Raw genomic sequence first — 15,083 nt, forward strand, 5'->3', positions numbered from 1 at the left:
ATCCGTCAATAAATTCTGTCACTTCCCTAGTCCGCATTGCAAAATTATGTCGTTTCATAAAGAGCAGGTAGGTATCACCCTGTTTTAAGGGATTTGTCCATTGTTATCGACGGATAAATACTGAGCCAGAGGCGCGCTAGTGGGATAATTGCCAAAAGAATATGCATTCATAAAAATTATATTAAAGGAAATAAAAATTTAATATACAGCAGAACAGTGTTATTAAAAAAATATAAAATGTAACAATAAAATATATACGAACCGAAATCGGGAAATACTCACAAACACACACGAACGAACTTTACGTATTGAAACACTTGTGGGGACTTTAAATCAATTTATTCACAAAAACGACAAGAACTTTACTGGATACGTTATTACAATTTGACACTTGAACAATACTAAAACTGTGAACTTCCCTTAACGTTTAACAACACTCTATTTATACCCTAATTGAATGTTCTAGAGATTACTAGGTACAATTTTCGAGAACCTTCCGAGAAAATAATTATTCAGACTACCCTTAATTCTAAACCCTAACCTAAGCAAAAGTGTCACTGTCACTGATACACTGGTCTCTGTCCAGATTGCTTATCCCGCTACAGTATATTTACAATTCAATTAAATTATTCTACATCAGTATAGTCTTCATCCGAAGAACTGTCATCATCCCCTGGTGTTATAATTATAGGGTCAACCACCTGATCGACCAAGTTGTCCAGTTCCCACATTTTATCTTCCTCTTTTACAACATGCTGGATTGCTTTTTGCCAGTTTTCTGATGTGATTTCCATAATGGCTTGATCAAACAATACCTTGACATCTTTCATTTTAAATGTGGTATTGTGCCTTGCAACATATCCTTTAACTTGTGCCCATATAAGTTCTATAGGATTTAATTCGCAATGATATGGCGGTAGGCGCAGCACAGTTACTTTATACTTTTCTGCTACATCTTCTACGGCATATTTCATGAAGCGAGATTTATGTTGTTTTACTATGGCTAGTAGTTCCTTCTTTACTGAATTCGTCTCAAACTGAATACCTTTATTTGACAGCCAGTTAATAATTTCTTGCTTTCTCCAAGCTGAAGTTGGTACCTTCTCTAAGCGCCTTGAATGGTAGCTTGCATTATCCATAACCACGACCGAATCAGCTGAAAGAAATTTTAACATTTCCCCGAAGTAGTCTTCGAAGACATCCGAATTCATGTCCTCATGATAATCTCCCGTCCGGCACGACTCAAAGCTTAACAAACCTTCTTTTAAAAATCTGTCTTCGCTTCCAATGTGAGCAATTATAAGCCTCTTCCCTTTTCCCGAAGGCACTTTAATACCCGTCGAAAGGCCTTCTATGAAAGCTTGGCGAGAACTTGTTATATTTTTATCTTGCCACATTTTTTTGACTATATAACCTTCGTTTATCCACGTCTCATCAAGATAAAAAATTTTCTTTTGCTCTCTGCGGTACTGCTTTATAGTTGTCAAATATTTTCGTCTCCAGCAAACAATTTCATCACTTTCCAGTAATAGTGCCTTTCGATTGTGCTTTTCCCAGGCAAAATTCATACTTTTTAAAGTTTTCCATAAAAGTTTTCTGGATATCAAAGGAATATCGTTATCTTGGCTTATCTCGATAAATATTTTTTCAAGAGTGGGTATTTCCTTTTTAAAATAAAACGAATGAACTTTTCTTCGAATGTCACATTTGGTGTCTTCATCTAAGATTTTTATTGGTCTTCCTGATTTTCTCTTGCATGGACTTACCTGGCCTGATATCTTTCTTTCTCGCAATAATTTAAAAATCGTGGACTGTCCAATTCCAGTCATTCGGGCACATCGCTCAACACTTTCTTGCACAGACAAACTAGGGTGATCGTGTTTTATGCAATCATATACATTTAAAATTATAACTTTTTCGCAAACAGATAGCGGAGAATTTTTTACACTTCTTTTCTTTGGAGTAAATGTCCCCATTTTATAACTTTTTCACTATTTCTATATCACAATATCACTGTACGTTTAATTGGTGTAGTAACAATTACTATTATAACTCGAATGTTTAAGACACCATTACAATATATTTAAACCCTTTTTCTTAATTACCTGGGTTTAATAGGTATTGCATGATTGGTGGGCAGGGTCAAAAAGGGATTATTATAATGACATGGCACCTCGGAACTAAGTGTTAACCCTTTTTTGAGAAATCATGCTCAAGTATATGAACCCAAATTGCATATTAAATAAGTTTACAAGAACCACTAAAATTAATCTTAATATTTTTTTAAGAAATTTTACTTACCTAAATACATGTAGGTACTTAGTTTTAGACCAAATTACTTCCCAAAAATGGCCTTTTATTATTATCTATGTCTGTAATTTTTAATTTACTTTAATTATTAAGTTTAATAATCCTAAGATTTGCCTACGCCCATGGACGACAACGAAATTCAGGCAAATTTTATGACACTTCATGATTTATTACTCTACACTCTTTTGAAATAGACTATAGATAATATATCTGATTTGGCCAACTATACTTATTAGGATCTACTTTATTTATAGATATTATTTTCTATTTATTTAATACTACCTTGAGACATTAAGCTTACCTTGGTCAATAAAAATTTTTCGTCAGGAGCTTCTTGTATAAACTTCAGTATTTGTTCTTTCTCCAAAACTCTGGATTTTTTGGGAACGTATCCCTCACTCTTCCTTTTTAAAAAAGCACGTACCTTAGGATAGTCAATATTTATGTTTTTTTTTAATGCTGATGGTACTTTTTAGCATTGAGAAATTACTCCAATGTGTTGCTGCCTTAAAGTTCTTGGATAATTCTGACAAATATGCTAATATTACGTTTTCAGAAAATGAATTGATATTCTTTGTTTTCCTCCATGCAATGAATTTCTCATACGTATTTTCATACACGCTCAATGATTTTTGGGGTAATAAAGTCTTACTAGCCTCATTGGCGGCATCCATAACATCCGGCGGGGTACTTCGTATATCTGAATGATCAGAATCCATTATAATATAATGTTAAAATATTAATAATGAACTCTCAACAATGAGCTCACAACAATAATGATCAAGCTATTTTGACAGTTTATTTATGATTTATTGCTGCTCGCAATAAATACATGAATATTTCGCCTATCAGCGAAATATTCATGTTTTAGGTCTTATGGACAGACTACAATGTATTTCTTATGAGTATATTTCACGCACTGGTAATAAAAACACTTGAATGTACCATGTTATTCTTATGGGTTTATTTCACGCCCTAGGGCGTAAAAATAATTTCACGCACAAGGGCGTGAAATTACATTTTACGATTCGTGAACGGTGTGTGAAAGTACTATTTCACGTACGGGAGTAGAAAAAATAAGTTTCGAAAACACTAAGATCATTGCTACGGAGCAATGAAAATTGAAAAACGTCCCAACTGCCTTAACAAGCGGGATGATTCGCAGAGACTACCACAAGCATGAAGATCATGGTTGTCACGCAAGATACCTGAAAATAACTCAGGTCTAGCAGGCCGGATACCTGCCACAGTACTTCTACCTCTCTATGCCTGGCCAACAATATAAATATTGGCCTCGAACAGCAAAGTGACCAGTGCGAACTTAGAGCTGAACACAGCAAGCAAAGAGCTAGTGACGAGACTTGGGGGCAAAGGAGATTGCGACCTCGTCCTCGAGTCATGTTAGTATAGTTTCAAGTGATTCTTGAAAATGGCGCTAAAGCAGGAGTCGAAAAGATGAAAATTACAGACGCGGTTCAACCCGGACAACAACATATCAAAAAAAAAATATAACAACCACATCTTCACACTTCAAAAACAAAATGAGTAATCTCAAAATACCCCCGGAATTTTCTTTATGATATTGAAAACAAATAACACCAATAATAAAATTCCAGCTGATGCATCTGGTTCAAAAACATTTGGAGACAGGCGCTTGATATACAGAAAATATAGCACAAAGCGCCCACACTTTTTTCACCATAATACTAGTATGATTCATTCGTTATTGTTTTGAGCTTATTTTAATTTTTTTTAACTTTTTAGTTCTTTAAAAGAGTGTTTTTTAGTTTTTTATACTATATTCATTTTTCATTTTTTAGTTTCGTATGCTGTGAAAGCGTTTTTTTAGTCTTTTTAAACCATATTTATTTTATCTAAACTTTGTTTAGAAAAATCACCATTGATATTTTCCGATTCCGGAGAGGGAGTCTGAAAATCAGCTACCAAGCCCAAGGCAGCAGGCGCGCAAAGGAGGTTAATTTTTTCAAATGAAGAAATACATATAAAGTGAGTTCGAATTATATCAAGGATGCATTGTTAAATCCTTACATAATGAAGGAGGTTACGTACAGCGCCATCTGCCTGCGAATAGATGAAGCAATAATGTTGATATATCCAGGAGGTTACTTACAGCGCCATCTGCCCGCGAATATATCAAGCAATAATGTCGATAATTCTGTCAAATACAAATCCCGATATGAAATGAAAAGGGGAGTTACAAACAAACATATACATACAGGTGAAGCTAATATAAAGCGTGTAAAAATATAGGATTCTTCCAAAGTCATTCCACTGTAATCCTTACTAGTGGACATAAAATGTTTCGGCATAAAACATTTGCCTTAGTATCTGAAAGTTACTTCTTTGCATGATCTACAAATCTTTGAACCTATAGAGTCAATTTATTGAAATTTATTATATAAAGATAGAGAAAGAAGTAGGAAGCCAAAACCTTTCTTTCCCAAAAGTTATTCTCTACCCCTGTCAATTCAAAATAAGATTCCTATGGATTGGATTTAATCAAGTAGGCGAATGAATATCATTTATACTGTCATCGATGACATGAATCATTCGTGACATAAAGTCGTAATTTTATGAATGAATTGAATGCTTTATTTTATAATGGTATCTAGATTGGTGCTGAAGAGGCAATTGAGCAAGTGTCTTATTCCGAAACATCGGATGTCCATCATTAAGGATGTGTTCTATGTAAGTGAAATTATACGTCTGATATCTGATTCAATTCCGTAACGAATGGTTGGAATACAAACTGAATAGAAAAAAGTGTTTTTGTATAATTCAGTGTTCATATAAAAGTATTTTTCTTTCGTGTAATTCAACATTTATATGGAAGTAAATGTTTTGAGAGGGCTTTTTATTCCAGAGTTAATTTTTTTATATTGATTGCTTCCTTCTTTTCTTTGGAAGATATCCACTTTTTTTTGAAGATGGAGAAGTAGAAAGTCAAAACCTTTCTCCCCCAAAAATATATATTTCAGCCAAGTCAAAAAACTATAATATATTTCAATTGAGACTTATTGTTTTCTGCCAGTCAAACATGGTTTTCAGCCACACATTTTTCAATCAATAAGAGTTAATAAGAGATAAAATCTTTGGTACATGTCGAGCATTCGGCAATGTTCATTGCCTTCTCAGGACACCTTTAATACGTTCTACTTACTATCGTGAGAATGAAAAAAAAAATTAAATCAAAACAGAAAAAATATACACATGACATATTTTTAAATCATGGAGAAAAACTTCGAATAGAGGGTGATATGAGTTTTTTATTCATTTTTCAAAATGAATGCATGAATTTCACTGAGATTGTTCAGTTCTGATCTTTTATTCATCGTTTGTTCTTCATTATCTATCTCAGAAATTTCTAATAATAATCTTTTCGATTTTAGTATTAGTGTTATCCATACTTTAGTCATATTACTGAAATTTTATATACTGAAAAGAATCCTGTGAGACATTAGGTGGGTTAGCTGTTGTTTTCCGTCGGAAATTGTCACACGTACGTACCTACAACATCGTAGGTCTCACATGACAGGCAAGGGTTTGGTATTTTTACCCGAATTTGGGCTTGTCATATGCACCTCTTCGGAATATATTCAATATATTGGTACAAGATATTTTGTAGTTTTCTCAATGCAAAATGGATTTTTGTTATCGCTGAGTTTTATACCGCCATCTTGTGCCAATGATCACCTGAATTCTATTGTCAACAATATTCACTGGACACTCAGTATTTCATATATAAGTTGTAGGATTACGTGTATAGAAACCAATCGTATATTTATGAAATGTTGTTTCAGGAGGAGACATTGCTGATTTGGGACAATTTCCATGGATGGCATTGTTAGGATATAAACGTAAATGGTTTGATATCTAATATACATTATGAATAAAACTGAATTCGAGTAATTTCAGTCTTGTCATAGAGTGAATGAACTAAATATCAACCATCAATTGAATCGTGTAATTCCCCATCAAAAAATATTTTGGATCAACTCAATAGAAACGCCAGAATGTTGCTGACTAGTCATTGTTTTTGCGACTTTATCGAAGACCGATACTACTGTATCACTAATATTTCAAACTAATTGAATACTCATACTATGTGGGTGGATTTCAGGTCAATGGGGAAAAATTGAATTCGAAAATATGCAGAATGAATGATACGAAGATGTTTGTTTGATTTTACATATTCAATTAATTTGATGCTTTTGTAGTATGTTCATATAAGTAATGAGTGAATTTGAATTCACTTTTTTCAAACCGTTTTGTAAAATTTCTTCTAATTGTATTAGGTAATAACTTAGGATGCATCATTTTCAAAAAAAATCCAAAATAAGATAAGTATTTGATTTTTTTATTATTCAGACTACTGACTAACTTGTAGCGTTTAGGTTAACATACTTTTATTTTCTAAAATTATTCAGATGAATGCAAATGAAGTTACATCTCATACAGGACACCACTTGAAGAAAGCTTTAGTTTGATATATTTCCTGCGAAGGCATATGTGCCAAAGTGGTTCTAAAAAGGAATAAGGGGACACAGTTCTTAGAACTTCAATAAATTGTGGATGTAGCCGTTACTATGTGGTAGGAAATCATCATGAAAAATGAGAATTGAAACTTGTCTTTACCACTTTTAATTGTAACTAACATTACTGCGGACATTTTCAAATGTATACATTAAACTAAACTATAACACCACTGTAGGTAACGACAGAGGTACTTAACTTAAGTGAATACCTGAATAATTTTATTTACCTGTGACAATGTGGATACGCCTATTTAAAAACCGGTGAGTAAACTAGATCGATTTGATCATTTAACAGGTTGCACCTGCAATGTGTATGCTTATAAATTTCCAAGTATTCCAAATAATTGAGTTTGCAACCCTTCGTTGAATAGTGCAAGATTTCCATATCGTTTACATTCGTGAATTTGTGGTTACATCCCAAGGAATGAGTTAAATCAAAACAGAAAGAATCCAATGTAGCGCCCATAAGAAAACAAAGTTGATGACGGTCGCCGGAAAATGAAACGTCGGATAGCAAATCTGAAAACACCATTATGTAGCAGGGAAAAAGTGACAATGTGGAAGTGCAATTTATTTTCGAATCCTTCGAAAAATAAAGCCAGAAAAAATAAAAACCATTTTCCGGATATACTAGGAGTTTCAGAACTTTCTCAACGGCATATTGTTAGTCAGGTAAATGCGCAACTTTGCGCTAATTTAACCATCTTCGTATCTCTCATAGTTTCCGAGATCCCAATGGTGAGTATCGAAAGTGAAACACCCTGTATATTCTGAATTCATAATTTCGGACTTCCATTGTCTGATATTATATAAAATGATTTGAAATCCCTGAAATAACTAATAAAAAAGAAAAAATTAAAAATGAGCAGCTGAAAATAACAACTATATTGAGCAAAAAAAAACCTGAAATGAAATAATTGTGAAATAAAATACAACCATTGCTTGCACTTCCCTACGTCACAGGATTATCGGAAAGTATAAGAAGAATTGGATCAGAACCTGCTTCAGATCCGGAGACACTATCCGTAGCAGCCTCACGAAAACCAGGCCACCAAACGCGGACTGCGATTCCAAGAATTGCATTTATCGGATACCCTGTGAGTGCGGAAAATCCCATATCGGTGAAACTAAGAGGTCATTGAATGTTCGCATTGCCGAGCACAAGAAACACAGACAGCGAGGAGAAACCAGCAAATCAGGAATAGCAGAGCATGTTTGGACCCATCAACACAACATCGAGTTATCCCAAACTGAAATCATACACAGGGTAATTCAGAGAAATCACATACATGTTGTCCAACAATGTATTCAGCCAAGCTAGCATAGAGATACGCAACATATGAAAAAACCCATAATCAAGCGGAAAATTGCGGAAATGAATTATAAGCCCAACTGAAACGTATTCTAAGTATTCTAAATGATGATAGATAGATACTTCATTTAACTACGTTATGTTGAAAACATTTGCAGCAAGTCACAATACATAAACATATACAGTTACAATACATATACAGTTTTTTTGATAATACAAGCATAATGAGACTATCATAAAATTGGTACATATAACAATAATTGCGAAAAATTAATATATGATGAGAAACTAGAAGTTTAAGAAAATTTATCTATATTTCGCCAAACAGTTATCTCCCACTAAACCGGTGAAGCGGAAAAAAGGAAGCGGAGATAAGTACTCGAATGACACATAAATAGTCATCTCTCGGAGAAATTAGTCCAGTCATCGCCCGAAGACGATTGTGGATATTAACAATCCAAACGTCGTGAAGTTATTTGGCTCGCAATCCCTCAAATTTTTATTTTTAGTTTTTGATCAATTGTTCTATTTTTACTTGTATTTCATTTCAGGTTTTTTTTGCTTAATATAGTTGTTATTTTCAGCTATTCATTTTTAATTCTTTTTTTTTAATAATTCTTACAGGGATTTCAAATCATTTTATATAATATCAGACAATGCAAGTCTGAACTAATGAAATTCATCATGAAACATTGTCAATCACCTTCAAAAAAATATATATCACTATTTAAAGCAAAAGTGAAACTAAACACCCCATTATGGCATAAGCTGATGTTCATATTTTTCTGCCCCTTCATTTTTCTTCAATTTTGAAGACCGTCCTTGGTGGTGTCCAACTTGTTCATGCTGTGCTTCTTATAAGAAGACAACAATGGTACTGCCATTCTGAGAGAACTGATAAGGCCAGAACGCATAAGTAATGTACTTTTGACTTGTAATATTATTTCAGTCCAAGATACTTTATTTCAACTTTTGTATGATGCCAAGTACTATGGATAGGCGTCTTTTATCGAAGATGTAATTTGATCTTGCAAAAATTAAGTTGTTCCAAAATATTTCAACCTCTATAATGAGTATTTGTTCATGCATGAATTGAATATACACGTTTGAATTTTGATATTTCACCGTTTATGCGATTAGTTAAGGACCAAACTCCACGCAATACATTCCCATCATAATGTCCTATTCAATTTCACAGTTTTCCTAATAGTGCCACAAGTTGAATGGCGCCCATTTCAGTGTTGATTATATTTTGTTGAAAAGAACTTTTAAATGAACCCAGACCAACTCAGACTAAATCTGGCGTTCGTGAGTGTGCAAAAGATCATTGAATTTTTAATAGTTTGATGTAAACTATTGACATTATTAAGAAAATTGACCAAGGAATCAATCAATGGATATTTATTTCCATTTTTCGACATGGCTTATACATGTATTGGAATTGTCAAATGGCAGGTACATTAGTTCATTAAAATAAAATAAAAATTTACATCAAAAAAGAAAAGGTTAAAATACACTAACACTGAAATTTACATCACACATAGTTAATCACATATTATGATTTTTTTTTTATAAAATCACATATACTTTAAAAACATTTTTCCATTAAAAAGTTCTGCAACTCATTCTTAAATGAAGACAATTTATTTATATACCTCAATTCTTCTGGGGAAAAATATTTTGAGGCCTAAATGATCAGGAGCATGTGAATTTATTTTTCTTTTTGCTAAATTTGCATTAAAATGTTGCATATTTCTTGTTCCATAACCATGAATATCTGAATTGCGAATTAAAGTGTTCCTATTTTCGAAAACATGGACACACGTTTCAAAAATGAAGAGACATGGAAGCGTCAAAACAAGAAATGTTTTGAAAATAGATCTACACGATTCTCTGTTCGCGATACATCTCAAATTTCGTTTTTATGCAGTGCAATGAAAATATCTTTCGCACCAGGTGCATTGCGCCATAAGCAAATGCCATATCTGAGTATCGATTCAACTTTGGCATAATAAACATTCACCATCTATTTCACTTCTAGAACATCGTAAATTAATAAAGAGATATTTCAAAGAATTGAGTTTGGAAGATAATTGTTGGCAATGGAATCTCCAAAAGAGATGTTCATCCAGATATACTCCCACAAACTGACGAAAGGAATATTTCATTAAAAGCAATGGGATTTAAATATGCTTAGAATGGGTTTCCCGTTAATTGTAACAAATGAAAACTCTGTTGAAGAGTACTTATAATTTGAAAATTTATTACTCCATTATTCTGTTCGTATTAGTTACATAACGAATTCAAGAGAAGTGATGTTGTCGGAATTGTCAAAGTGATTTAAATCACAATGATCAAAAGCTTGCGAGTTGATCACCATTTTTTTTCATCCATACATGTCACAAAATCGAAATAATTTATTGTTTATTTTTGTATCATGTCAAATACTCAGCAGTTTAATCAAATAACGGATTCGAATTATGTGAACTTATTTGTAATTGATTTTACACGGCGACTGAATAAAAATTCACCTTCCGTATAAATGTATTTGTTTATTGTAAATGTTACTATCATACAGTAGCAAATAACAATTCTAAGTGAACGATACTGATTTAAAATATTTTAGAAGTCTATTATATTTAATTTCCTTTATCAAACCAAAAGTTTGGTGCTATTTCACGAAGAACGTACTCAAATGAAATGTTTCCTGTATTGTGGACTTACATAAAGTCCTATACGATACCTATAGTTCATCAGTTGTAATCTGATTGAGACGTTGTTTTCTCTCAAATTTATACATATATTTCACGACAATTTTTCAGAAAAAAGAGTGGACTTCATAGAATACTTGTGTGGTGGTACCATAATAACAGAGACGTATGTCTTGACTGCTGCGCATTGCATTGGAGTAGGAAAACATCATAAACTGTGAGTATATTCTCAAATTCAATACTTTTTTGTAATAGTATTCCAACGAAAAATTAGTACTGTAAATTAGTAATTCTTCCACCATTATTCTCTAAAGATTGTCAATGTGAGATGAAAGTAGGTCTTTGGTTCGGCTGTTAGTTATATTGGACGGTGGTAATCTGGATGCAAAAATATTATCATGACTTGCATGTGCCAAAGTTAAATGTGTACGTAGGTAGATTAGGCTGAGTTTACTTTTAGGTAAACGAAACTTATCTGATTTAATGTCTGTGTATATCTTGGTCAGTTATCAGAATGAATGCACATATTTTGGTATTTGCGTTTTCTGATTGATTCAAGATGGATACATACAGGCTGATTCACGGTGGATGGCACATTAGACGTTTCTGGTGAACCAGACAACGGATCACTTTGAAAATTTAATGGAGGGCATATTCGGACTTTCTCTAGCCAACTAAAATATTTTCGACAATGCGGTGTAGCCGCTTCTATTAGAAAGCAGTAGCAACTTTGATTTTTCAAATGGAACACTCTGTATATAATATTATTTTTGGAATCTCCAACAATTGCCCGACAACTTTTCTTGATATTTCCCTATACCTATCTGTTACCGTTTTCGAAATAAAAATTAATTTCAATTTTTTTCTTCGAAAATCATGACTTCTAAAAATGCCGATATCTTTTAGTTAAGAAGTACTATGATATCGAAATTTGGTTTGGAGTTAGGTGATACTTGGACACTTCCCACACGTCAGCCTAATCTCCGTTACTTCAATACAGGGTGGTAAAAAAATACAGTTTTTTCGTTTGCTTGAAAAAGTTGCTGAAATTTGATTATTTTAAATGAAACACCCTGTATATTATTGACAATTCGGAAAGCTGCTGAAATTTGCTTTCTTTCTATGTATATCATACCTATACCTAACTAGTCAAGTTTCGGACTTATGAACATTTATTTGTGAAAATGTCCCTTCAGAATGGTATTTCCATTCGGTATTTGGTAAGCAGGCCATGATTACTATTTGACAGTAGCGTTGTGACATTCTCCTAATAATATCGACATTTTCGTCACTTCAGAAGTTGCAAATATCTTCAAAACGATGGAACAAAACTATTCAAACGAAGTTCTTATGAATTTGTTTATTATTTTTGGACAGTGTGACAAAATTATCAGCAGAACATGTAGAAAGTTCAATGAAATGTATCCGAATCTACCGCCAATGAACCTCAAGAAATTTATACGAATTCAGAACAATTTCAATGCATTTGGATCAACTTTAAAAGCACCAAGAAACTTGCCTCGACCCGTAACTTTCGAAGACAACCAGATTAATGTCTTAGCATATTTTCACGCATTTCCCGAGTCATCGATAAGAAGTGCTGAAGAAGATTTGGGTATAAAATATTCATCGGTTCAAAGAATCTTGCGAAGACATAAAATGCATGATTATAAATTCACCAAAATTCAAGCAATGAAGCCTCAAGATCCTCAACAGAGAGTAGAATTTTGTGAAATGTTGTTGACACGCATTCAAGAAGATCCACTTTTTTTAAATAAAATTATTTGGACTGATGAATCGAAATTTTCGAGAGAAGGGATTTTCAATAGAAAAAATCGTCATTATTGGTCCAGTGAAAATCCTCACATCACAAAAGAAGCCGGATTTCAAGAAAAATTTAGTTTTAATGTCTTCTGCATGTTGATGGACAACAAATTGAGGTACGTGATATACGAGGAGTCATTAACATCCAGAAGCTACCTGAATATTTTGGAGAATACTGTAGACAGTTTCGTGGATAATCTGCCACTCGAAGATTATCGAAACTGTTGGTACCAGCCATACGGAGCTCCTGCACATTGCACAAGAGAAGTGAGCGCAGAACTGGATAGACTATTTGACGATCGGTGGATGAGGCGCTTGGGACCATGGAATTGGCCAGCGAGATCACCCGATCTCAATCCATTAGATTTTTATTTGTGGGGAATGTTTAAAGAAAAAGTTTACAAAATACCCGTGCGTTCGAGAGATGAATTGTTAGAAAGGATTGCCCAAACATTTGAAGATTTGGATCCCAATGATATCAGATCTGCCACCACGAAAGCAGTCAACACCCGCATTTCAAAGTGCTTGGAAGTGAACGGCCAGCGATTCGAACATATTTTGAAATATTCCACATGATTGTTTTACTTTTTTATAATTATTCATATCAGTATTTCCAATTTCAAGTTTCTTGGTGCTTTTTTAAAGTTTATCCAAACATATTGAAATTGTTCTAAATTCGTATAAATTTCTTGAGGTTCATTGGCGGTAGATTCGGATACATTTCATTGAACTTTCTACATGTACTGCTGATAATTTTGTCACACTGTCCAAAAATAATAAACAAATTCATAAGAACTTCGTTTGAATAGTTTTGTTCCATCGTTTTGAAGGTATTTGCAACTTCTGAAGTGACTAAAATGTCGATATTATTAGGAGAATGTCACAACGCTACTGTCAAATAGTAATCATGGCCTGCTTACCAAATACCGAATGGAAATACCATTCTGAAGGGACATTTTCACAAATAAATGTTCATAAGTCCGAAACTTGACTAGTTAGGTATAGGTATGATATACATAGAAAGAAAGCAAATTTCAGCAGCTTTCCGAATTTTCAATAATATACAGGGTGTTCCATTTGAAATAATCAAATTTCAGCAACTTTTTCAAGCAAACGAAAAAACTGTATTTTTTTACCACCCTGTATTGAAGTAACGGAGATTAGGCTGACGTGTGGGAAGTGTCCAAGTATCACCTAACTCCAAACCAAATTTCGATATCATAGTACTTCTTAACTGAAAGATATCGGCATTTTTAGAAGTCATGATTTTCGAAGAAAAAAATTGAAATGAATTTTTATTTCGAAAACGGTAACAGATAGGTATAGGGAAATATCAAGAAAAGTTGTCGGGCAATCGTTGGAGATTCCAAAAATAATATTACATATAGAGTGTTCCATTTGAAAAATCAAAGTTGCTACTGCTTTCTAATAGAAGCGGCAACACCGCATTGTCGAAAATATTTTAGTTGGCTAGAGAATGTCCGAATATGCCCTCCATTAAATTTTCAAAGTGATCCGTTGTCTGGTTCACCAGAAACGTCTAATGTGCCATCCACCGTGAATCAGCCTGTATATCTTGAACCAATTTCACCAATAAATATTATTCAAATAAAAAATTGACACTAAAACCATATGCAAGGCATCTGCGCCCAAAATATAACAGACTAGTTGTTGCCCGCGGCTTCGCCCGTGTAGAATTTGGTAATTGTAGTACTAATTAGTACTATGTTGCTGTATCGCTGCTGTTCCAATGTTTTGACAAAATCAGAATCAACGAACTTAGGCGTGCGCAGCGTTATAGAACAGTGCTTTCAAAAAATTGTTCTAAAGCGCCATCTAGTGGCGAGTTACAGAAAAATTGATAGTCTAAAAACCTTCTCTATGAAAAATTACTTATACATGTCAAGTTTCATCACGATCGGTTGAGCGATGTAGAAGTTTATCACTTACTAACCAACCAACAAACATCCATTTTTATATATTAGATTACAGTGACCAATTATTTTGAAGTTTGCTTTTATATAGCTTTTATATACAGTCTCCATTTGTAGATATAGTATAGATAGTTGTTGGTTCACAGATGGATCAAAAACACCTTCAGATTCTGGTGCAGGTGTTTTCAGTCGCAGACCCAGGGCAAAGATATCAACCTGCCTAGGGACATACGCGACTGTATTTCAAGCGGAAATTTATGCTATTGAATTGTGTGCGGAGAGATTGGACGAATCCAACCTCATACACAAGTCAATAAAAATATTCTCGGACAGTCAAGCGGCGTTGGAAGCTCTTGGCTCCCACCGAGACGTCTAAATTGATAGCAAATTGACAAAAACGACTCTCCTCGATAGAAAGACTTAACAGATTGTCTCT

The 15,083-nt window shown here is 33.6% G+C and overlaps 1 protein-coding gene and 1 long non-coding RNA gene across 4 annotated transcripts in view; one reads left to right on the forward strand and one right to left on the reverse strand.

The window, feature by feature from the left end:
- LOC111512304 (melanization protease 1) overlaps window positions 1-15,083 on the forward strand; it is an 85,976-nt gene that overhangs the window by 54,422 nt on the left and 16,471 nt on the right. The window contains exons 1-3 of one of the 3 annotated variants that reach the window (XM_074180786.1): window positions 2,591-4,549; window positions 6,132-6,188; window positions 11,001-11,106. In XM_074180786.1, coding sequence (XP_074036887.1) covers window positions 4,363-4,549; window positions 6,132-6,188; window positions 11,001-11,106 — 350 coding nt within the window. In that variant the 5' untranslated portion in view covers window positions 2,591-4,362. Of the gene's footprint in view, window positions 1-2,590; window positions 4,550-6,131; window positions 6,189-11,000; window positions 11,107-15,083 lie in introns of those variants that run through there. The other 2 variants (XM_074180784.1, XM_074180785.1) reach the window with 2 other exon arrangements.
- Window positions 1-15,083, reverse strand: part of LOC141484985 (uncharacterized) — a 28,758-nt gene that overhangs the window by 3,952 nt on the left and 9,723 nt on the right. The gene's annotated exons all lie outside the window — the stretch shown is intronic.

The sequence above is a fragment of the Leptinotarsa decemlineata genome, unplaced genomic scaffold (genome assembly GCF_025532065.1).
Source record: "Leptinotarsa decemlineata unplaced genomic scaffold, Ldec_3_MD MMD2_tig00026299_RagTag_RagTag, whole genome shotgun sequence".
NCBI classification, from domain to species: domain Eukaryota; kingdom Metazoa; phylum Arthropoda; class Insecta; order Coleoptera; family Chrysomelidae; genus Leptinotarsa; species Leptinotarsa decemlineata.